General features: G+C 33.1%; 1 protein-coding gene across 2 annotated transcripts in view; it reads left to right on the forward strand.

Moving 5' to 3' along the window:
• The window catches only part of RNF180 (ring finger protein 180), a 213472-nt gene extending 187069 nt beyond the window's left edge, over nt 1-26403 (forward strand). Inside the window, exon 8 of one of the 2 annotated variants that reach the window (XM_054488711.2) lies at nt 23193-26403. In XM_054488711.2, coding sequence (XP_054344686.1) covers nt 23193-23392 — 200 coding nt within the window. In that variant the 3' untranslated portion in view covers nt 23393-26403. Of the gene's footprint in view, nt 1-15855; nt 15933-23192 lie in introns of those variants that run through there. The other variant, XM_063664845.1, reaches the window with a different exon arrangement.
• The last annotated feature ends 502 nt before the right edge of the window (nt 26404-26905 follow it).

Raw genomic sequence — 26905 nt, forward strand, 5'->3', positions numbered from 1 at the left:
AATATCTGGTGAGTTTAAACACAGAAAATGAAATATATGACAGTTATTGCAAAAATGGTGAAAGTGGCAAATGGAGTTAAAATGTTGTAAGGTTCTTACATTGTGATAAAAATACTAATTTAGAGTATACAGTCACAAATAAAAGTTGCATACTCACTGGAGTAAACTACTCAAGGAAAAATGAATAAATGTATAAAAAGCTAATAAGGACACTACCTCTCTGGACTTCCTCCCAAAAACCCATAATCCCAGTTGACTCATGGGGAATGTATAATGACTCTAATAATAATGTATTAATATTGGCTAACTAGTTGTGACATGTACTATATTAATGTATTATATTAAGGCAAACTGAGTGTGAAGTATACAGGAACTCTGTACTATCTTTGTAACTTTTCTGTGAATATAAAATTATTCTAAAATAAAACATTTATCAAAAACAGCTAATAAAGAATAGAATAATATAAAAATATTTGGTTGATCCATAAGAAAGCAATAAAAGAAATACAAAAGAATAAAGATCAGATACAACAAATAAAAATTGTAAACATTAAAAATTCATACTAAAATAGATTGGCAGATGGGTTAAGAAAAACAAGAACCAATTATATGTTGTATATGAGAGACGGCATTTAAATATAAAGGCAAAGAAAGGTTGGAAGTATAGAAAATTATATATATGTAAACAGTAATCAAAAGAAAGCAGCTGTGGCTATGTTAATATTAAAAAAATAGACTTTAAGTGAACAGGAATTATTGGAGAAAAAAGGAACATTTCATGGTAATAAAAGAGGCAGTTCCATAGGAAAACATAAAACCATGAATTTGTATGCAACTTAAAGTTTCAAAATATGTAAAACAAAAGTTGATAGAATTAAAACAAGAAATAGAAATAAATCTACTATCACACTTGCAGATTTCAACACATCTATCTCAGGAACTGCTAGAAAAAAAGAAGAAAAACACACTTACACAATGATGGTGTACAGGATCCTTCACCTGTGAAGAATAGTGGCTAATCTGAAAGGTTGGGGCTTGTGTTATTAGCAGCGGTCTCTGTGTTCAAAGTCAGTGCTTTGGAGTAGAATTGCCTATTCTTTTCCCCTTCAGTTCTACTTCCTGTACTGTAGCACAGTGGTTGCCTTTCACTTTCTGGACCCAGGAAAGGCCTCTTTTAGCCAATTCACTGTTCTCATTCTCTTCTGCTTGTTACAGGTTAAATAATAGTAACCTGTCATACATTTCTGAATTCTACTTCATCTGTGCAGCTGAGTTGATTGAATAAATGGACTGAGACTTCCAGTCTGTAGGCTTAGTTCTGTGTCTTTATTTATATGGATCCCAAGATGAAGAGTAGAGAAGGGAACAAGAAGCCCCTCCTTCTTCAAGCCAGTTTACCAATAAGCCTTGCATTTGGGGGATTACTAGTGATTGCCTATATTAATAAAATCAGTGTTTTGTTTCTCATTTGGCTAGTGATCCATTCATCAGAATCTAGATAATGCAGTTTGCAAGGTATAACTTAAAAACATAGCCCCCTAAAGGGCTTCTAGCCCACCTCATCATAGAGAATTATCCACCTGAGTTTATGCACCTCCAGCACTCTTCTAATTTAAGAAAGCAATGAGAGCTTTGAAATCAGGGATCCCATACTGCCCAACTCCAGGAAGCACCTTTGGCTTAGTTATGTATGAAGAGTGCCCTCTGGAGCTCTGCAGTGCACAGCAGAAGTGTCCGTATATGGCACTCTATGTCTTATCCTCTTTCCTGGTAAATGGTTTCTACTTAGTTTTGGCTTCTTGATCCTGAGGAAGGCCTCTCCACTGGGAAAGATAACTATCCATAGGGGTATTTCTTGGTCTGTAGGCATAACTTTATCAGGAAATACCATAATAACCCCAACACTGATATAAGAGAAAAATAATGGAGAGATACCCAGTAAATAAAATATATTTAAAATGTATTAATTAAAGATGGATTGAAGAGATGCAGTCTATAGTCTAAGCAATTTCTTAGTGAAATTTTCCACAATGTTCAGATCTAACTGATTTGAAAGCTAGGATTTATCTTTAAACGCTGGGCCACTTCCAATCAACCACACTCATAGCACCTGTCATGACAGATGCAAAAAGGAACACATTATAAACAATTTGCTATTCTTCATGTAAGTTAAGGATTGGATAATTATCTAATATAACTCACATTACTGACCAAAACCTTACTATTATGCCTGAGCCATTATTCTGAATACATGTAAATCTTATAAATTTATTTTAGATCCAAAAAAAATCCTTAAATTTGGAAGGAATTTTTGTTCTGATTTTTTATGTGTGTGAAGTACAATTATATTGGCAGTTAAAATGTTTTTCAAAATGACGTAAAATAACCAGCTTCTAGGAAATTACAGTTTGCAATCATTGATCTTTTTTTTAGGGAAAGTAAAATTTGAATTTCTCAGATTAATTTCAAATCAATCAAATGAGCATTTAGTTTGATGATACTAATAAAGAGGTAAAGAACTTCCAGGAGAGATAACCATCAGCATTCATAATCTTAATCTAAAATTTCAGGAATTGGGCTTCCCCAGATAGAGCAACTACAAAATAAGACCATTATTATGAAACAGAACTTTTCATCTTATCTTGGAAAATTCCGAGGTCCTCAACTCACATTGGCAGACGGAAAAAAATATTCATGAGGTGAGGGAAGATAAGAGCTAAGGTTTGGTTTTGTTTTTTGAAACAAAAATAATTCTGGCTACTAGTTTCTATTCTTCTTTTTTTTTTCTGAGAGAGTTTTGCTCTTGTCACCCAGGCTGTAGTGCAGTAGCACAATCTCGGCTCACTGCAACCTCCGCCTCCCAGGTTCAAGTAATTCTCCTGCCTCAGGCTCCTGAATAGCTGGGATTACAGGTGCCTGCCACCATGCCGAGCTAATTTTTGTATTTCTAGTAGAGACGGTTTCATCATGTTGGCCAGGCCAGTCTCAAAGTCCTGACCTCAAGTGATCCACCCACCTCGGCCTCCCAAAGTGCTGGGATTACGAGCATGAGCCACTGTCCCTGGCCTAGTTTCTGTTCTTTCATATTTATGACCTTGACTAACTCCCAATGCCCAGGCCATATCCCAGACCAATTAATTCAATATCTCTGGAGATGGTTCTCAAACATCAGTATTATTTAAAGCTCCCCGGATGATAACTATGTGCATCCAAAAAGTCAAGGTTACAATTACACTGCTCTAAAAGGTGATAGGACTTGGGAACATAAGAATAGAATTATGGACTCAGAATGGAAAGGTACCTTGAAAGATTATTTTGTTTATTCTCTGACTTGTTTATTTTCTGCATATCTGAACTATGATGAAGAATGAATTAGTCAGAAGAAATGCAATGTTATAAATAAAAGAGACGAACAGTGTTTGCCTTATACCGAAATAAAGTTAACTCTGGCATATAATGATACTTTAATAGTGCATGGCTATTGTCCATGCACTATTTGTATAGCATATGCAAGTTTGGTTGGAAACTACAGTGCAAATTTAAGAAATCTAAGTAATTGTTCAAACTGGAGTTTAGCCAATATGCTGAGAACAACAGCACCCTGGGGAAATGACAATGGGATCTGTGAGACCACAAAGTGTTTATAGTACTTCAGTACTGTATTCAAGGCATTAAATTTATTTGCCTTTTTCTTCCATCTATAAAAAATTACATTCAAAAAAATCTGTAAAAAAAAGAGGAGTGGTTTAAAATGGATGTCAAGGTAGTCCCAGAAGAGGAAAAGAAATTCCAAAAAGTAAGGTTACAACTATCTGGAGAAGAGGGAAGGGGCAGTTCCAACTTCTTTCTTTTGGGTACTTGAGGAGTATGTTAATGATCTGAAGATAGGCTTAAAAGTATCAGACCTTTTTTGCCAGCTGGTGGAGCTACTACCATGATTTACCATCCCATAACTGTAGCTGCATTTTTCATTGTTGCAGTGCACATGAAGTAGGACTTATTTATTATGACTTAAAATAGATTAATATTAAATGAGATATATACTCATAAATTTCAGCAGCTATTAGAGCATTCATTAAAATAGGATAATATGAAATGTTTTAATATTTACAGATTTATAATTTGCAGTTAAAACCTTGCAAACAACTGAACAGTTTAGAAGTTGAAATCTTTGCCTTTACCAGTATCAGGACTGTGTTATTATTAACAAGAGCAGCTTCAAATGTTATTCACTCAAAAATAAAGTGTTGCAGAAAAACTTCATAACTATGCTGGCAATAAAGTGGTTTTTGTTGGCAAAATCTTACTCTACATACATGTTTTAACTTTGCTAAGATTACATTGTAATAATTCAAGATTTTGTTGAGAAATAATAGATACTACTATTTTATGAACAAGATCATTATTTTGTTAACAATAAAGGTGCTACTCCATTATAGTATCACTTAAAATATGTATCTTATGCATTTCTGGTGCACTGAAATATTGTATAGGTAGCTGGATATAATGCAAGGTTATATATAAATAATAGATTTTATAACATAAATCTAAAAATATTTCATTTTGTTCTATTAGGTTTTTCTTCAATACTACATATAAATATCCTTTTTTTCTAATAGCAAAGAGAGAAAACAATAATACATGCCACAGGTACTGTGTGTTCTTTCGTTACTTTTTTCTGGCCTGAGAAAATTAAAAGCCATAGGATAATTTCTAAAAATATTTCAAAGAGAACTTAGAATTTCAATGACTTGAAAAAACCTTGAGTTCACTGTGAAACTTATTCTTTCAAGTTACTTTATTCTGCATTCCTTAGAGTCCTAAGAATTCACACATAAAGGATAAGTTAATACTCACTTTTAAAAGAGATTATACAAACAACTGGTGGCCATATAGGAGATTTTTCAAGCTAAATCTGATAATACAACTTCCTTTCAAATGAGCACAGATTTTGTTGGAAACACAAGCAGCAGAGCTTTGAAAAGATAAGACATAGTTGAAGCAATAGTGATTTTTTTTTAATCCTCAAGAGAAAATCTCTCAACCAGATAAAATATTTTTCTAAATCGAATTGTCATTAAATTAATGGAATCTGATGTTTCTGAACAATATTTCCTGTTGGGATGATATTTAAAATATTAAGTACTAGTAACAAAATCTATATGTAAGTCTAAAATTATAAAATAGATTTTTTTATTCTCTAAATATTTATGAAACTGATTACCAAGTGATATAACTTATTATTCACCATGTCAAGGAATTTTTACTTGTAGATTTAGAAAGTATAGCATTATTTTGATATTAATATTGCTACTTAAATGATACCTTGTCTGAGACATGATCCAACAAGCAAGGTTCATCCAATAAGCTTGAGTTAAGATTTTAACTACCTGTGAGTCATTTTCTCCTTAATTCCTTGTTTTGTTTCAAAAAGATTGCTAAATAACCTCTAAAGTGTTTCCTAAAAGGACACTTCTTGGTCAATTCTAACCCAACACTGCTTGCTATAGAACTAAACACTGCTGAACATTTAGCATACCTAACCAGAAGTAAATCCCCCCATTTATTACATCAAAAAAGTCCCCTTGTATTTCCAAATGTCTGCCACCACCCTTCCTTGAGAAAAACTGAGGTTACAAATAGACATAAACATTAATTAGGGTTGCTTATTCTTTTAATGCCAAAGAAAGGATTTTGTTGTTGTTGTTAACTTCATTTTTTTTGTATTTTATTGATACTTCTGTTTTAATAAAGTTTTTAATTGCCATTGTAATAATAATAAGACAAGTTCTGACAGGCCAGTCTTCTTTTTTTTTTGAGTATTACTTTTTTTTTATTATACTTTAAGTTCTAGGGTACATGTGCACAACGTGCAGGTTTGTTACATATGTATACATGTGCCATGTTGGTGAGCTACACCCATTAACTCGTCATTTACATTAGGTATATCTCCTAATATGCTATCCCTCCCCCTTTGTCCCCTACCACACCATGACAAGCCCCAGTGTGTGATGCTCCCCTTCCTGTGTCCACGTGTTCTCATTGTTCAATTGCCACCTATGAGTGAGAACATGCAGTGTTTGGTTTTTTCTCCTTGCGGTAGTTTGCTGAGACTGATGGTTTCCAGCTTCATCCATGTCCCTACAAAGGACATGAACTCATCCTTTTTTATGGCTGCATAGTATTCCATGGTGTATATGTGCCACATTTTCTTAATTCAGTCTATCATTGTTGGACATTTGGGTTGGTTCTAAGTCTTTGCTATTGTGAATAGTGCTGCAATAAACATCCGTGTGCATGTGTCTTTATAGCAGCATGATTTATAATCCTTTGGGTATATACTCAGTAATAGGATGGCTGGGTCAAATGGTATTTCTAATTCTAGATCCTTGAGGAATCACCACACTGTCTTCCACAAGGGTTGAACTAGTTTACAGTCCCACCAACAGTGTAAAAGTGTTCCTATTTCTCCACATCCTCTCCAGCACCTGTTGTTTCCTGACTTTTTATGATCACCATTCTAACTGGTGTGAGATGGTATCTCATTGTGGTTTTGATTTGCATTTCTCTGATGGCCAGTGATGATGAGCATTTTTTCATGTGTCTTTTGGCTGCATAAATGTCTTCTTTTGAGAAGTGTCCATATCCTTCGCCCACTTTGTGATGGGGTTGTTTTTTTCTTGTAAATTTGTTTGAGTTCTTTGTAGATTCTTAATATTAGCCCTTTGTCAGATGAGTAGATTGCAAAAATTTTCTCCCATTCTGTAGGTTGCCTGTTCACTCTGATGGTACTTTCTTCTGCTGTGCAGAAGCTCTTTAGTTTAATTAGATCCCATTTGTCAATTTTGGCTTTTGTTGCCATTGCTTTTGGTGTTTTAGACATGAAGTCCTTGCCCATGCCTGTGTCCTCAATGGTATTGCCTAGATTTTCCTCTAGGGTTTTTATGGTTTTAGGTCTAACATTTAAGTCTTTAATCCATCTTGAATGAATTTTTGTATAAGGTGTAAGGAAGGGATCCAGTTTCAGCTTTCTACATATGGCTAGCCAGTTTTCCCAGCGCAATTTATTAAATAGAGAATCTTTCCCCATGTCTTGTTTTTGTCAGGTTTGTCAAAGATCAGATGGTTGTAGATGTGTGGTATTATTTCTGAGGGCTCTGTTCTGTTCCATTCGTCTATATCTCTGTTTTGGTACCAGTACCATGCTGTTTTGGTTACTATAGCCTTGTAGTATAGTTTGAAGTCAGGTAGCGTGATGCCTCCAGCTTTGTTCTTTTGGCTTAGGATTGACTTGGCAGTGCAGGCTCTTTTTTAGTTCCATATGAACCTTAAAGTAGTTTTTTCCAATTCTGTGAAGAAAGTCATTGATAGCTTGATGGGGATGGCATTGAATCTGTAAATTACCTTGGGCAGTATGGCCATTTTCACGATATTGATTCTTCCTATCCATGAGCGTGGAATGTTTTCCAATTTGTTTGTGTCCTCTTTTATTTCATTGAGCAGTGGTTTGTAGTTCTCCTTGAAGAGGTCCTTCACATTCCTTATAAGTTGGATTCCTAGGTATTTTATTCTCTTTGAAGCAATTGTGAATGGAGTTCACTCATGATTTGGCTCTCTGTTTGTCTGTTATTGGTGTATAAGAATGCTTGTGATTTTTGCACATTGATTTTGTATCCTGAGACTTTGCTGAAGTTGCTTATCAGCTTAGGGAGATTTTGGGCTGAGATGATGGGGTTTTCTAAATATGCAGTCATGTCATCTGCAAACAGGGACAATTTGACTTCCTCTTTTTCTAATTGAATACCCTTTATTTCTTTCTCCTGCCTGATTGCCCTGGCCAGAACTTCCAACACTATGTTGAATAGGAGTGGTGAGAGAGGGCATCCCTGTCTTGTGCCATTTTTCAAAGGGAATGCTTCCAGCTTTTGCCCATTCAGTATGACATTGGCTGTGGGTTTGTCATAAATAGCTCTTATTATTTTGAGATATGTCCCATCAATACGTAATTTATTGAGAGTTTTTAGCATGAAGGGCTGTTGAATTTTGTCAAAGGCCTTTTCTGCATCTATTGAGATAATCATGTGGTTTTTGTCTTTGGTTCTGTTTATATGCTGGATTACGTTTATTGATTTGTGTATGTTGAACCAGCCTTGCATCCCAGGAATGAAGCCCACTTGATCATAGTGGATAAGCTTTTTGATGTGCTGCTGGAATCAGTTTGCTAGTATTTTATTGAGGATTTTTGCACCAATGCTCATCAGGGATATTGGTCTAAAATTATCTTTTTTTGTGTCTCTGTCAGGCTTTGATATGAGGATGATGCTGTCCTCATAAAATGAATTAGGAGGATTCCCTCTTTTTCTATTGATTGGAATAGTTTCAGAAGGAATTGTACCAGCTCCTCCTTGTACCTCTGGTAGAATTCTGCTGTGAATCCATCTGGTCCTGGACTTTTTTTTGTTTGTAGGCTATTAATTATTGCCTCAATTTCAGAGCCTGTTATTGGTTCAGTTCAGGGATTCAACTTCTTCCTGGTTTAGTCTTGGGAGGGTGTATGTGTAGAGGAATTTATCCATTTCTTCTAGATTTTCTAGTTTATTTGCAGAGAGGTGTTTATAGTATTCTCTGATGGTAGTTTGTATTTTTGTGGGATCAGTGGTGATATCCCCTTTGTCATTTTTTATTGCATCTATTTGATTCTTCTCTTTTCTTCTTTATTAGTCTTGCTAGTGGTCTATCAATTTTGTTGATCTTTTCAAAAAACCTGCTCCTGGATTCATTAATTTTTTGAAGTGTTTTTTCTGTCACTATTTCCTTCAGTTCTGCTCTCATAGTTATTTTTTGCTTTCTGCTAGCTTTTGATATGTTTGCTCTTGCTTCTGTAGTTCTTTTAATTGTGATGTTAGGGTGTCAATTTTAGATCTTTCCTGCTTTCTCTTGTGGGCATTTAGTGCTATAAATTTCCCTCTACAGACTGCTTTAAATGTGTCCCAGAGATTCTGGTATGTCGTGTCTTTGTACTCATTGGTTTCAAAGAACATCTTTATTTCTGCCTTCAAAGAAAGAATTTTAAAGTAAGATATATTTGTGTATTTAGAAAGAATAGATAAAATGATTTTTAAAATAGCTGTCTTCTCAAAAAGCAATTTGTTTGGAATTTTTTGATATAAAATATCAGGCTACTGAAGGAAGATTTTTGAATTTTCTTGAAGTTTGAAATATCTGCAATTCACAGTACTATCATAAATACATAAACAGAAACTGGCTGAAGACTCAGCTCCATCACATATGTAACACATGGCAAATCAACTACACTCAAAGCTAGAGCCTTCTTTTTTTATTTTTAATCTGTAAAATGGGGGAACATATCTATCCTAAATGACTGTTAGTTATGATCTAATACAGTCTGTTCCACAACCTAAATGAGACTCTTTGATGTATTTCCTGACAAAATATAAATTTGTAATATATTACACATTAGGTTAAATTTTAAAGTTAAAATCTCTAGGCTATATTTGCTGTTAAAACTTTACCAATGAATTTAAGTTTTTAATATATAGATATATAGTTATAAATAGACTAATTGGTAATATCTAGTTTATTCTGTATTCCATATTAACAGAAGAAAAAACATTTTCTGTTTATTACAGAAAAACTAAGTTTTGCTTCATTCATGTTGAAAAAGTCCTCAATTTTGAATATAAAATGACTATTAGAAAATGTAATTGAACATAAACTGAATGCTATTAAAGTAAAACAAATAAACAAAAATTAGAGATTGTATTTACCTCAATCTTGGAAAGCAACCATTCAATCAAAACTAATATCACTAATTGATTGCATAAGTGCTGTTTGCTTATCTTTTTAATAGAAAAATTGCCTTCTGGTATTTATTATATTAATATATGTATTCTGGAAACAAAATAAAAAATAAGTCGTGTTTAGCCTAATTGTGTCCAATTTGAAATCGTATAACATAAACCCAGAATTCATGAATATAAATATAAATGTATGTTATATAACCTAATGACAAGTATTATAGCCCCCATTAACTAAGGAAAAAATTAAAATATGTAAATCTGTGTTTACTTTTGGTATTTAAAGTCATACAAGTTAAAAAGACATCGTATTACCACAAAGTAAGTCTTGATACATTTTAAAAGATTGAAATGATACAAAGTATCTTCTCTGACCGCATGGAATGAAGCTAGAAATCCATATAGAAAGAAAACTGAAAAATTCACTAATATGTGGAAATTAAAAACACACTCAAACAACCAATTGGGTCAAAGAAGAAAGCAAAGCACGAGGGAAATTAGAAAATACACTGATATGAATGAAAACAAAAATATGGCACACCGAAAATTTACAGGATCCAGCAACAGTAGTGCTAAAAGGGAATTTTATAGCAGTAAATGCCTCCATTAAAAAAAGAAGAAACTCTCAAGTCAACATAATTTTATACTTTGAACGAGAAAAATGAGCACTCTAAACCCAAAGCTAGCAGAAGGAAGGAAATAATACATGATTAGAATAGGGATTAATGAAATACAGAATAGAAAAATAGAATCAACAAAACCAAAATTTGGTCAGGAAAACATCAAAAAACTGGGCAAGCTTTTACCTACACTGACAAAGATAAGAGAGGATGCTTAATAAATAAAAAATGAGAGTGGAGACATTACTACCAATTTTACAGAAATAAGGATTATAAGAGAATAAGCAATTTTATACCAAAACTTAGAGGACTTAAGTAAATGCGTGAATTTATAAAAACATACAAATTATCTGAACTGAATCTAGAAGAAATAGAAAATCTCAACAGAACTATAACAACTAAAAAGATTGAATCAGTAATCACAAACTTCCCAAGAAAGAAAAGTCCAGGACCAAATAGCTTCACTGATGAACTCTGCCAAATATTTAAAGAAGCAACATCAATCCTTCTCAAACTGTTCAAAAAAAAATTGAAGAAGAAATACTTAATGATTCATTCTATGAGGACAGCACTACCTCAGTATGAAAGCCAAAGTTATCACAAGAAAAGAATTATAGACCACTATCCCTTTGGAATATAAATGCAAAAATTCTCTGCAAAATACTAACAAACTGATTCTAACAGCATATTAAAAGGATTATACATTATTACCAAATGGGATTTATCTAGGAATGCAGGAATGGTTCAACATAAGAAAATCAATGTAATGTACCACATTAATAAAGGGGGGAAGGGATTGTTTTACTTGATACAGAAAAGCATTTGACAAAATCTAGCACCCTGTCATGATAAACACACTCAGAAGACTAGGAGTAGAAGAAGACTGCTTCAACATGACACTGGGCACTTATGAAAACCTCATAGCTAACACCACACATTTGTGAAAAACTGAAAGCTTTCCCCCTAAAATTAGGAACAAAATGAGGATGTCCACTTTAACCACTGCTATTCAACATTGTGCTGGAAACTCTAGCTGGAACAATTTGATTTAAAAATAAATAAATAAATAAATAAAAGGCATCCAAATTGAAAAAGTAGTAGTAAAACTATCTGTATTCAGATGTCCGAATCCTGTATACAGAAAATCCCAAAGAATTCAAAAGAAAGCTACTAGAGCTAATTAATTTAGCAACATGGCAGGTTATAAGATCAGCACAGAAAAATCAATTGTGTTTCTGTACGCTAGGGATGAACAATCCAGAAAGGACACTAAAAGCAATTCGATTTACAATAGCATCTAAAAGAATAAAATACCTAGGAATAATTTTAAGCATGGATGTTAAAAACTTGCACACTGAAAACTAAGATGTTGCTGAAGGAAATTAAAGAAGATCCAAATAAATAGAAAGACATCCTGTGTTGATGCATTAGATTTAATATTGTTAAGATATCAGTACTACCCAAGGCCATCTACAGATTTAACACAATTTCTATCAAAATTTCAACAGCGCTTTTGTAGAAATGAAAAGGATGATCTTCAAATTCATACAGAATTTCAAGGGGTCCTGCATAACCAAAAAAAGTCCTGAAAAGAAGTAGTGTTCATAATATCAAAACTTACTACAAAGCTACAGTAATCAAAACAGTGTAGTACTGCCATAAGAATAAACATATAGACCAAGGGAATAGAAAGTGCAGAAATAAATTCATATATCTATGACCAGCGGATTTTTGACAAGTCTACTAATGAAGTCCATTCATCTGGGAAAGAATAGTCTCTTTGATAAATAGTGCTAGGATAGCTGATTTACATATGCAAAAGAATGAAGTTGGACCCCTTAACTCCAAGTTAATCAATGACCTAAATATAAAAACTAAAAAACATAAATATTGTAAAATAAAGAGGGGTAAATATTTATGAACAGTGGAGTCTTAGATATGACATCAAAATCACAAGCAACAAAAGTAAATTGAACTTGATCAAAATTAAAAATTTTGAAAGGAATCACTTGAGGCCAGGAGTTCAAGACCAACCTGGACAACATAACAAGACCCTGTCTCTAAAAAAAAAAATAATAATAATAATAATAATTGTAATTAGCTGAGCATGGTGGTGCATGCCTGTAGTCCTAGCTACTTGGGAGGCTGACGTCTGGGAGCATTTTTTGAGCCCAGGAGGTTGAGGCTGAAGTGAGCTATTGCTGTGCCACTGCACTACAGCCTGGCTGACAGAGTGAGACCATCTCAAAAAAAAATTAAATGTGGTGTAAGGGACATTATCAAGAAAGTAAAAAGACAACATGGCTACCTACAGAATGGAAGAAAAGGGTTGCAAATCATTTCTGATAATGGCTTAATATCCAGACTATATACTATATATATAAAATGTTAGCAAGGAGAAATTGGAACTCTGATACATTTCTGTTAGAAATGTAAATTCCTCGAAAAGCTAATCATAGAATTACCGTATGACTCTACAGTTCTGTGTATACCCAAAAGAATTGAAAACAGGGACTCAAAAAGATATTTGTATGCCAATGTTCATTGCAACATTATTCACAATAGCCAAAGGTAGAAACAACCTAAATTTCCATTAGCAATTGAATGGATGAAAATGTGGTATATACATACAATAGGTAAAAAGGAGTAAAAGCCATAAAGAGGAATGATATTCTGATACGTACTGCAATATGGATGAACCTTGAAGACATTATACTCAGTAAAGTAAGCCAAACACAAAAGGCCAAGATTGAGTGATTCCACAAATTCATATAGACAGAAAGCAGAATAGAGATTACCAGTGGCTGGGGAAAGGGACTCATGAGTTATTGCTTAATGGCTACAGTTTCTGTTTGGGATAATGAAAAAACTTGAAAATAAATAGTGGTGATGGTTGTACAACACTGTGAATGTAGTTATTGCCACTGAGTTGTACACTTAAAATTGGTTAAAATGACAAACATTATGTTATATATATCTTACCCAATAAAAACTATTTTTTTAAAAAAGTGATATTCAATTCTTACCTGGTTATTGAACCAAAACAAAAAAATTTGTAATGTAGCCTGATAACTTTATAAACTATATTGAAATTTAAGCAGATGTTATAAGTAATGTACAATAAATTTTAACTTATTCAATATAAAGGGTTAACTTTCAGAATTAATACTTTTTACTCTAGGAGCCTAAGGGTATAGGAGAAAAGATGAAATTTAAAATCTATTTTGCATTAACTTTTTAAGTATATTAACAGTAACTCTATACCTAGTTGTGACTATAAATATATCTTCCACCTCTGCTAAGACCTACTTATATCAATCAACTTTTGACACAACAAAATTCTTATGTAATATAAAGCAGTAAAATATTGTGCTTTAACCTTTTATCTGTCCCATCATATGTGAAAGATAGGACATTTCTCCTTTTTAATACTAATTTCAAGGCTCTCTGAATTAGCCTCTAAAGAACCTACAAAATGTCTTTCAAATATATTCATATTAATTTTCAATTCCTGCTGAAAATATATTTGAAAGGCTTGATTTAGGACAGTCTCAAAAATATGCTAATTATTCATTTTATTCTCTAAAGTCTGTCCTTTTATGCAGGTACTCATCCATCCAAAAACATATATTGAATGCCTACTATTAGCCCAACACAATCTACCAAAATTACAAAAATTAGTGAGATAACTGTTCAGAGATAGTTTTTCTATCTCTGAAACAAGCTTCAAAATAATAGAGTTCACTTTATGGTCTTTGATGGTGAATACAAATTTGAATCATATTCTGTAGCGAAAAAAAGTCATAGCCTTGTTTTCTAGGATATGAGAGAGAACTCACTCCGACGTAAAATTATTTCTACAAAATAGAATTGAAGAAAAGACAAGAGTAACTTTGTAATTTTTATAATCTAAACCTGATAGCAACTTGTAGATTTTCTTCACGGGTCCTTCTTGGTCTTTGATTTCACCACAATGAATTTCTCTAAGAGTTTGTTTTTCCATGTGGGAAAACAGGTCAGATTCAACTTCCATTTTTATCACCTGTTTCTTCAGCAGTTTTATTAGTTACTTCATTGTTTTCAGTAAGAATTCATAGTGAGATTAAAATTTTCCCTGAACTGCCGGGTGCTCCACCCCACATCATCCTAAACCTTGGAACCCAACCTAAAACACGATGACAGAGCAGCCCTTGTCTGGTATATTGATGGTTATTGTGGCAGAGGAAAAGAGACTGCTGCAAAGCAACTTAAACTGATAAATGCCTCTATCCAGAAACAATACACATAACTTTCACTGCACAATCATTTTCATTGGTCAAGTCTCATGGCCTTCCTAACTTCCAGGGGACAGGGAAGCACAAACCAACCATGTAATCAGAGACTAGAGTATTTCTGAAGAGCTTTAAGGGAACAATTATGAAAGTTTTACTCCAATTTATTTGAAAACTTGGATGTAATGGATAATCTTTTATAAAAGTTATTAGAAATGGCTCAAGAAGAACTAGAAGACATGAAGAGACCAACAAATATTAAAGAAATGGGTAGGTATTTTTAAATCTGCCCATAGACCTGAAAAAACTACAGGCCCAAGTGGTTTTATAGGCTAGATTTATCAAACCTTTAAGAATTCTATTTTTATGCAAACTGTTTAAGATACTAAAAGAGATTACCAGATTACCAATGTCTAGAACTGTTAATGGCCTGAGATTTTACCCTATTTGTAAGCTAACAAGTTATTTGGCCACTGTCATAGATGGTGGCAGAAGACACAAGACTTACGTGTTAGAGACAAAGGATGGTTTGTTACTCACAGCGGTAGCCAGAGTAGCAGCATTTGTGATGGATACCTGAGCCTCATTTCCCATAGGGTATCATGATATTCATATATGCAGTGGGGTGTGTTACATGGGAGATCTCTAAGCTTACAAAACTCAAATCTTTTACAATAGGCATTAAATATGCTATATTCTAAGAATACAAACAAACCTATACTCTGCTCCAAAGGGAGACACTGTCTTCCAAGACAGTTTGCTATACAAATATCTTTCAAAAATAGTCCAGAACAAAGGCAGTTAGTACTTCTGCTTGCAAGATGTGCAGACACACATTGATCCATGGAAAATTGTCACCTAACAGCCAACATGTTTTATGAAGCCAATAAAATCATGATACACAAACCAGGTAAAAGTATCATAAAACAGAATACTATAGACCAATCTCCCTTTTAGCATATGGATTAAAATGCCATATAAAATAATAACAAGCTGAATTCTTCAGTATTTAAAAACCAGTATTAAGGACATATGGAATTTATCCATATGAAGGAATGGTATATATGAGGGAAGAAAATCAATTTAATAAATTTAATATTATTCAACTGTAGAAACATTCACAAGTTGAATTTATCACATTAACAGGTTAAAGGAGAAAACCATATAAACATCTTCAGAGATACAGAGAAATTATTTTGACTTGTGAATAATGAGTATGTGGAATATTGTTACAAGAATTCAATTCTTCAGATTCCTTGAAGAGTACAATTTTCACTGCAGTGTGCCTTTTTTTCACTGGATTATATGGCAAAAAGTGTTTGAAGTATGTGTCCTTATTATGTCTCTTACTTTAAAATAGCATAGTTAAAATGAACTATAGCATAGTTAAAATGAACTAAGAATACTGGGTACTCTTTGAACCGTGTCTTAATACCAAAATAATTCACAGCTTATCACAAAGAATAAGTTATGATTATGCCTGTAAAAGTGAATTCCTGATGCAGAAGCTTCTGTTACTATTAACTCCAATCCAAATCCTTTTTTAGAATGAAGTGGTTGTGTATATTAAAATATATACATTGACTATTATGTTATCATAATAGTTCTAAGTGTATTGTCTCTTGTACCATGCATTTTAAATGGGGACAAAAATTGATACTTGGTGGACAAAAAAAATCTTGGATATTAGAGTGATTTGTGATCCTCATAAGCTCAACCCTACCAGACAAAATCTTATGCTTATTTAATTCATCCTATTAGAAAGAAATTAGAAATTTAAATTTAATTTAATAAATTTATTTTTAATTTATTTAAACAATTTAAATTTAAATTGATTAAAATAATTTTTTAGCTTTTAGGTTCATGGGTACATGTGCAAGTTTGTTATATAGGTAAACTCATGTCACAGGGATTTGATATACAGATTATTTCATCACTGAGGTACTAAGCCTAGGACCCAACAGTTATTTTTCTGTTCCTCTCCCTCCTCTCACCCTTCACCTTCTGATAGGCCCTGGTGTCTACTGTTCCCCTCTTTGTGTCCATGTGTTCTCATCATTTAGCTCTCACTTATAAATGAGAACATGTGGTATTTGGTTTTATGTTTCTACATTAACTTGCTAAGGATAATGGCCTCCAGCCCCATCCATGTTCCTGCAAAGGCCATGATCTCCTTCTTTTTTATGGCTGCATAGTAATCCGTAGTGTATAGATACCACATTTTCTTTATCCAGTTTACCATTATTGGGCATTTAGGTTGATTCCATGTCTTTGCTATTGTGAATAGTGCTGCAAAGAACATACACGTGCATGTGTCTTTATGATAGAATGATTTATATTCCTTTGGGTATATACCCAGTAATGGGATTGCTGGGGTCGAATGGTAGTTCTGTTTTTAGGACTTAGGAATCACCACACAGCTTTCCACAATGGCTGAAGTAATTTACACTCCCATCAACAGTGTATAAGCATTTCTTTTTCTCTGCAATCTCACCAGCATCTTTTATTTTTGGACTTTTCAATAATAGCCATTCTGACTGGTGTGAGATGGTATCTCATTGTGGTTTTGATTTGCATTTCTCTAATGATCAGTGATATTGAGCTTTTTTGCTGTTTCTTGGCCATATGTATGTCTTATTTTCAAGAATGTCTGTTCATGTCCTTTGCCCACTTTTTAAAGGGGTGTTCTTTTCTTGTAAATTTAAGTGCTTTATAGAGTCTGGATATTAGACCTTTGTCAGATGCAGTTTGCAAAAATTTTCTCTCATTCTGTAGGTTGTCATTCTGTAGGTTGTCTGTTTATTCTGTTAATAGTTTCTTTCGCTGTGCAGAAGCTCTTTAGTTTAATTAGATCCCAGTTATCAGTTTTTGCTTTTGTTGCAAAATTGCTTTTGGCATCTTCATCATGAAATCTTTGCCCATTTCTATGTCCAGAATGGTATTGCATATATTGTCTTCCAGTGTTTTTATGGTTTTGGGTTTTACATTTAAGTCTTTAACCCATCTTGAATTGATTTTTATATACGGTGTAAGTAAGGGGTCCACTTCAGTCTTCTACGTGTAGCAAGCCAGTTATCCGAGCACCATTTATTGAAGAGAGAATACTTTCCCCATTGTTTGTTCATGTCAGCTTTGTTGAAAATCAGATGGTTGTAGATGTGCGGCCTTATTTTTGGGCTCTTTATTCTGTTCCATTGATCTCTGTCTATTTTTGTACTAATACCATGCTGTTTTGGTTGCTATCGCCCTGTAGTATAATTTGAAGGCAGCTAGCATGATGCCTCCAGCTGTGTTCTTATTGCTTAGGATTTCCTTGGCTATTCAGGCTCTTTTTTGGTTCCATGTGAACTTTAAAGTAGTTTTCTCTAGTTCTGTGAAGAATGTCATTGGTAATTTCCTAGGAACAGCATTGAATCTGTAAATTGCTTTGGACAGTATGGCAATTTTAATGATATTGATTATTCCTATCCATCACATGGAATGTTTTTCCATTTGTCTGTATCATCCCTGATTTCTTTGAGCAGTGGTTTGTAGTTTTCCTTGTAGATATCTTTCACCTTCTTGGTTAGCTGTATTCCTGGGTATTTTATTCTTTTTGTGGCAACTGTGAATGGGAGTTTGTTCTTAATTTGGCTTTCTGCTCACCTGTTGTTGGTGTATAGGGATGCTAGTGAGTTTTGCATATTGAGTTTCTATCTTGAGAATCTGATGAATTTGCTTATCAGCTTAAGAACTTTTAGACTGAGACTATGGGGCTATCTAGATATAGAATCATGTTGTCTGCAAACAGGGATAGTTTGAGTTCCTCTCTTCCTATTTGGATGCTCTTTCTTTCTTTCTCCTGCCTGATTGCTCTGTCCAGGACTTCCAATGCTTGTCAAATAAGAGTGGTTACAGAAGGCATCCTTGTCTTATGTTTTTCAAGGGGAATGCTTCCAGCTTTTGCTGATTCAGTATGATGTTGGCTGTGGTGTTGTCATAGATGGCCCTTATTATTAAGGTGTATTCCTTCAATACCTAGTTTGTCGAGAGTTAACGTGAAACAATGTTGAATTTTATTGAAAGCCTTTTCTGCATCTATTGAGATGGTTATTGTCTTTAGTTCTGTTTATGTGACAAATCACATTTATTGATCCGCATACATTGAGCCACACTTGAATCCCAGGGATAAAGCCTGCTTGTTTGTGGTGGACTCGCTTTTTGACGTGCTGATAAATTCAACTTGCCAGTATTATGTTGCGGATTTTTGTGTCAATGTTTGTCAAGGACATTGGCCTGAAGTTTTATTTTTTTGTTCTTGTGTCTCTGCAAGGCTTTGCTATCAGGATGACGTTGGCCTCATAGAATGCATTGGGGAGGAGTCTCTCCTCAATTTTTTTGGAATAGTTTCAGTGGGAATGGTACCAGCATTCTTTGTATATCTTATAGAATTTGGCTGTGAATCAGTCTGGTCCTGGAATTTTTTTGGTTGATAGGCTATTACTGATTCAATTTCAGAGCCCATTATTGTTTTCTTTAGGGATTCCATTTCTTTCTGATTCAGTCTTGGGAGGGTATATATGTCCAGGAGTTTGTCCATTTGTTGTAGATTTTCTAGTTTGTATGCATAGAAGTGTCCATAATATTCTGTAATGGTTACTTGTGTTTCTGTGGAGTCAGTGGTGTAATATCCCCTTTGTTGTTTCTGATTGTGTTTACTTGGATCTTCTCTTTTATTGTTTATTAGTCTAGCTAGTGGCCTATCTTAATTTTTTCAAAAAAAAAAAACCAGCTTTTGGTTTTGTTGATCTTTTGAATGCTTTTTGTGTCTGTCTCCTTCAGTTCAGCTTTGATTTTGATTATTTCTTGTCTTCTAGCTTTGGGGTTGGTTTGCTCTTGCTTCTCTAGTTGTAATGTTAGGCTGTTAATTTCAGATCTTTCTAACTTTTTGATGTGGGTGTTTAGTGCTGTAAGTTTCCCTTTTAACTCTTCTCATTAGTTTCAAAGAGCTTCTTGATTTTTGCCTTAATTTCATTATTTGACCAAAAGTCATTCAGAAGCAGGTTGTTTAATTTCCATGTAAATATATAGTTTTGGGACATATTCTTCTTATTGGATTCTGTTTTTATTGCACTGTGGTCCAGGGGTGTGGATGTTTTGATTTCAGTTTTAATTTTCTGGGGACTGTTTTCTGTTCAATTGTGTGGTCAATTTTAGAGTATGTGCCATGTGGCAATGACAAAAATGTATAATCTGTTGTTCGGGGGTTGAGAGTTCTGTCCATTTGGTCAAGTGTCAAGTTCAGGTCCCGAATATCTTTGTTAATTTACCTCCTCAGTGATCTAGTACTTTCAGTGGGGTGTTGATGGCTCCCACTATTAGTGTGAGGGAGTCTATGTCTCTTTGAAGGTCTCTAAGAACTTGCTGTATGAATCTGGGTGCTCCTGTGTTGGGTGCATATATATTTAGGTTAAGTATTCTTATAGAATTGAACCCTTTACCATTATGTAATGCCCCTCCTTGTCTTTTTTTATCTTTGTTGGTTTAAAGTCTTTGTGAAACTATGATTGCAACCCCTGCTTTTTTATGCTTTCCATTTGCTTGATAGATTTTTCTCCATCCCTTTACTTTGAGTCTATAGGTGTCACTGCATGTAAGATGAGTCTCTTGAAGACAGCATACCATTGGATCTTGGTTCTTTATACAGCTTGCCAAGCTGTGCCTTTTTTTAACTGGTATTTAGCATATTTACATTCAAGGTTAATATTGATATATGTGGATTTGATCCTGTTATGTTGTTAGTTGTTTATTATGCCAACCTGTTTGTATGGTTGCTTTATAGTGTCACTGGTCTGTGAACTTAGAGTTTTTGCAGTGGGTGGTAACAGTCTTTCCTTTCCATATTTGATGCATCTTTCAGGAGCTCTTGTAAGGCTGGTATAGTGGTGACAAATTCCCTCAGTATTTGCTTGTCTGAAAAGGATATTATTTCTCCTTTGCTTATGAAGTTTAGTTTGGCCATATATTAAATTCTTGGTTGAATTTCTTTTAAGAATGTTGAATATAGACCCCCAATCTCTTCTGGCTTGTAAGGTTTCTGCTGAGAGGTCTGCTGTTACTCTGATGGACTACCCTTTGTAGGTGATCTTTCTCTCTAGCTGCCTTTAACATTTTTTCTTTCATTTCTACCCTGGAGAATGTTATGATTATGTGCCTTGGGGATAACCTTCTTACTAAATATTTTGCATTCACTGGATTTGAATGTTGGCGTCTATAGCTAGGTTGGGGGAGTTCTTGTGGATGATCTCCTGTAATATGTTTTCCAAGTTGCTTCTCTCCCCATCTCTTTCAGTAAATGAAATACAAAATATATTTAAGCACTTCAATAATAGTTTAGATAAAGCAGAAGAAAAAATGTCAGAACTTGAAGACAGGTCTCTTGAAATAACCCAGTCAGACAAAAATAAAGAAAAAAAGAATTTTAAAAAGGATGAACAAAGCCTGTGTGATATATGGGACACCATAAAGTCATCAAATATTCAAATTTTTGGTGTCCCAGAGATGAAGTGAAAATGAAAGGGATAGGAAACATATTTAATGAAATAATAGATGAGAACTTTGCAAGGCTAGAAATTTATTTACATATCAAGATACAGGAAGCTCAGAAATCCCCAAATAGACATACTGCAAGAAGGTTTTCTCCATGGTACATATAGCCAAACTATCAAGAGTCAAAGATAGAATTTTTAGAACAGGAAAAGTATCTAGTCACTTACAAGAGAACCCCAATCAGAAAACATTGGATTTCTCAGTAGAAACCTTACAGGCCAGAGAATGGAATGACATATTCAAAGTGCTGAAGAAAAAAATGGCAGCCAAGGATATTATACCTGACAAAGTTTTCCTTCAGTAATGAAGGATAAATAATGCCTTTTCCAGACAAGGAAATGCTGATGGAATTCATCACCACTAGACTGGCTCTGTAAGAAATGCTTAGGGGAGTCCTATACCTGGAAGCAAAAGAATGATATCATGAAAACACGTGAAAGTAAACCCAAATGGTAGAACAAACATACAAATAAGAGAAAAAATACAAAGGATACCACTATAGAAAACCACCAGACTACAAAGATAAACAATAAAATATTACATATACTCCATTAAAATGTACAAATATTGTGTAGCAGTAAAAAAAGTTTTTAAATCAAATCAGATATGATAGAAAGTCAGCCAAGATCAATTAGAAATTATTTAAAAACCTATTTGAAATGTGCTCTACAAATTTTTAAATATCACTTATTTCATGTTTATCTTTTTAAATTTCATGTTTTGAACCTACATAAGTAAAAATAATTTCCAAATAAACTTAATACATAAAAAATAGGATAGTTCTTGATTAAAGAGATTTGATTTTAAATGAGCATACTAATACCCAGGTAAATGCAACCTTGCCATCAGAATAAGCAGCCTGACCTAGAGAATATTTAACATTACTCAGTTGTTATAATGAGTGAACCAGAATTTGCTTCAGGCTAGAGATTCACAGAACTTTTATCACCAGAGTTGCTAGCAAGTACCAGAATTACATTTTTCTGCCTAGTTTATTATGCTGTCCCTGTTCCCTAACAGGAATAAACACAAAAATACTTAAAGTAGAAAGTAGATAAGTAAAAAGCAAAAGATTAATAGGTTATCAGTCCTCAGAAAATTGAATTTTGTTTTTTAAATGACTTTGAGTTTATATATTGGTCAACCAAAAAAAACAAGTTGCTATTGAGCAGGTTTTTTCTCAAGCTCTAATTAGCATGTAAATATACAAAAGAAAATTGTTATTTCATGATGTAATATTTCTCAGAAATGTCATATTCATTTAGTAATAAGTAGACTATAGTTTACTTTTAAGATTTGCTTTTGCTGTACCAACAAATCCCCATGCTTTGAACTCTATGGAAATTAAAGCTAAATTTCTTTAAAGGAGTATCATTATGTCTGTCCAGTTTATTCTATGCTAAAATAAGATATTCTTCTTAGAACTTTGCTCAAAGAACTAAACTGAATGAAATTCTCAAAGTATAAGATACAGGGTTAAGTTGGTGATCAAAAGTTATAAAAGCAGTTGTAAAAATAAAACATGATAAATTTAGAAAATATTCTCTTGAAAATAATTACATTTGATCCCCACAAATTTTTGAAGAAATCAGATAGTATAGATGAGAAATTCATGACCAAAAGAGTTAAATGACTTGCCCCAGCCAAGTGGCAGATCTAGGCAAATCTCCTGACTTCATATCTTGTGTTCTTTGCTACCCTGCCTTTAATGCCCTGAACTAGAAGAGGCTTCTAATAGTTGCTTATCATTGAAAAAACTGTCAGGAATACAACATAACTCCACTCAGTGAAATCAAGATATGCTTTGTTTAATTGTACTTGTGTTCATATTGCAGCTTCTTTTCTGAGCACTAGCTTGAATTTAATGGGCTTTAATATGTTCATACATCTTCTAGGTTTCCACAGACATGCAGCTCCAGTTACAAGAAGGCAGTTCCCACATGGTGCACACAGGATGGATTACCTGCACTTTGAGGATGATAGCCGTGGTTGGTGGTTTGACATGGATATGGTGATCATATATATTTATTCAGTGAACTGGGTCATTGGATTCATTGTTTTCTGCTTTCTTTGCTATTTTTTCTTTCCGTTTTAGGAATTTTCATACCTTATTATAACTGACCAATCATAAATGATGTAAATAACAATTGCTTAAACAATTTTTAAATGTGCTTTGAAGTTTTTTTAATGTTGCATTATACAAGTTGTTGGTGTTTATAGAAAGCCTGAGAATAATGAATTTATTTATTAATGTTTTTCATGTAACAAACTAAACTTTATTCAAGAGCTAACCTACCCAGCACTTAGCAACAATGCACTATTAATTTCATAGTTGTTCTTGGGTTAGGATTTGGGGCTCTGATTTTATCACTTTAATACTTATTTTGATTGTAAAAAACTGAAGTTTTCTCTCCACTTAAAAATAGTAAAAATACAAAAAGAAATGATAATCTAGGTAGATATTATCTTTACTGATAAAATATTTAGTCAATCACCACTTATTCTCAGGCAAATTATATGTATTAAAGACAAACCATATTCTCTGGGAACTAATCTAGCAGGGTATATTCAGTTTTGGTTTCTAATTGTCACTACTTATATCCCTTTCTATTACCAAGAAAACTGACTATGCTTTTTGTACAGATCTAATTAGTACAACATTTTAAATTATTATAAACAGAATAGTAAATACAAATCATGAGACTAATCCCTACCAATAGACACTTTAGAGAGCTATATTAACACTTTCCAGATTGAAGGATTAATCACCAGAAGACATGAAAAATTTACTGACTTTTAGTAGTCTAAAAGAGAAATGCATGTCCAAAATGTAATTTAGTTATTCATTTAAGTAAGAGATGGTTAAATATATTGTAAATGTGCAATAAAGAGTGGCTTTTAATTTTTTTTAATGTCTGAATAAAGAATTGTTAGAAATAGGCTTATCGATTTTAGAAAGAAAACCTGACATTTTTAATTACAGTAATCATTAATTTTTTTCATTATTAAAATTTAAAAATAAGAGACCTGAATCATTAGAACGTGGGATAGAATTGGGGCAGGTAACCCAATTTGAAAAATGAAAAACTGGAGCAGAGACTTAAGCTTATTTATTCAGTTATTCTGGTGGTCTTTGTGAAACCTGGGACAAGGTTTTTATTATGAATTACTAATCCAATATTACTATACTATGATGTCATATATCTGGTAATTCAATAAGCAAACTTTTACATTAATAGGTGACTCTCTCATGGCACTGAAAATACTACCACTATCCAAAAACACTGGGATCAACTGGGCTTTAACAGTTTCAATCTATGAAAAGCCAAAATTTAAGCTAATTGCTACTAACTGTATTTCAATGAAAGCACTTGACTGTCGGTATGTGATGTTCTAAGAAATCTAGAAGAATGGTACTGATTTCTATTCTAATGCTGTTCTTATTATTGTGTTTTAAATTATATCTATTACAGAAAATAGAATATACTAGACATCAAATCCAGAAATCAGAACACTAAATACAATTTAGAAACAGATAAATTTATACTCATAAATGGATATTTATAATTACTAATTGCTCAAAGTAAACATAAGGGAAAATATCAGCTCTCTTAAAATCTATAACAAGATTGAAAACACACATATGAGTAGTTGCATTATTTTAAGAACTTTAAATTGCAGCCATTTCCTAGGCAACTTCTGGTTTATACACTCTAGAAAATATATCTTGATTCATTCCTAAATTACAATAAAAGTTTTAATTATGTATAAACTAAGTAAGTATTATTACAGATACAGATCTCTCATAGGAACAAGTTGATTCCCAATATATATTTGTTAGGTCAGTCATACATATCAGTTTATAGATCTCAATGTACTAAATATTTATGATACCCTTAAATAAATATGAACATTTAAATGAAGAAAACATAATCTGGAAAAGCATTCAAAATGGATTGAGTATATTTATCTTGACTAATAACTTGATCTGAAAATTATAGAATATTAAAAGAAGTAAATTCATAAAATTATAAATTACTAATCTTTAAAATATTCTTAAATTTTATACAAGTGGAGATAAAAACTGCTAAATATTAAGAAGTATAGCATTTCCTAGATCTACCAGCTTATAAGAAGCCAGATAAAATCTCAGATGGAAAGAAACCAGTTTCTTCTGGTATGTAGCACACAGTAGCCATTCAAAATAAAATACATGGATGAGCTTTAGAGTAAAACAAAAAATTATAATGCTCTTCCTTAGCATCTCTCACAGTAAAAACTCATTGTCCAATGAAGAGCCAAAGAAAGGAAAAGAAGAAAAATGTTAAAGTTAATGAAATATAGTACTTGTCCCAAGTAATATTATTTAATAAGCTTAATTTTATGAGTTATCATTATCAATAATTTCTATTTCTACCAAGCTTAATTATGGTAAAGGTTAATTTTAAACATGTTCACACATTCCTTTTTTAAAAAAATGCCCTAATTGAGGTACATTTCTGAATAGTTTCAGCAGGTTATTTTTTAATTTTAAAAAAGCAAATTCATAAACCTAGACCCATTTATTTTATACTCAGCAGAAGATAGGGGAATTTAAATTAGACAAAGTTGAAAAAGAATCAGAATTTATGTTACAAAGCTTCTACCACTCTGAATCAACAAAATCAGGAATGGGAAAAATTTCTGTATCTGCTGTATTATTAATGCCACTATGGTATTATATGCTAAATATGAAAGCAGTGCTGCCATCAGTTTCACTTCTGCCTTGGAATCTTGCTCCTAAGTTAGCTCTGTGGCATAACAAAATTCCAGTTAATAAAATTTTCATTTAAGTGTCTTTTGTATGGCTAAATGAATATACAGATTCTTAAACATCTAATTTTTATATGGATTTCTCAAAGAATGCCTTATAGAAGAGCATTCTCTGATTAAATGCAATTACAGTTGGAGTCTTTGATTCTTCACAGAATTCTGTAGTTGAAGCCAGAGAACACTGTCATTTAGGAAAGTGTTCCTAAAGGTTTGAATGCTTTAACGTGCTCAACTCTTACTTCTTGAAGTGTTTGATTGTCAGTAAATTTTCAAAGAACATTAAAGTTCTACCAATGTATACTTTTTTCCCCAGAATGCATTTATTTTTCTTATGCTTTTTCTTGAAGACAACACCTATAACAATTACTTTACACATTTCAGTTTTTACTTTTTCTTGCATAGATCCTGGGAGAACCATCATCAAGAAGTATCTTTAGACCATGGTATTAACATATTACAGTAATAAGCATCTACTAAAATATGTACTTATCTTACATTCATGTTTCTATTGTAGGGTCAGGAAAACAAATACTTTACCATACCCACTGTCGCTGAGGATCTCTCATATGATACAATAGATATATACTTTGATCATTATTTTTCTTATTTCAGTACTTCTAAAAATAGTTTTTGGACTAGTATCACAAGTTTTATGGTTATTTCTCTTTCTGCATGTTACTATTAAGTACTGTAAAACACAATCCTTCTAAACTTCCCTCACTCTTTTCACATATTAAGTCTAAGAACCTCATCTAGAGCATATCCAGTAAACAGTATAGTTAAGTAACTGCCCACT

Source organism: Pongo pygmaeus, chromosome 4 (genome assembly GCF_028885625.2).
Source record: "Pongo pygmaeus isolate AG05252 chromosome 4, NHGRI_mPonPyg2-v2.0_pri, whole genome shotgun sequence".
NCBI classification, from domain to species: Eukaryota; Metazoa; Chordata; class Mammalia; order Primates; family Hominidae; genus Pongo; species Pongo pygmaeus.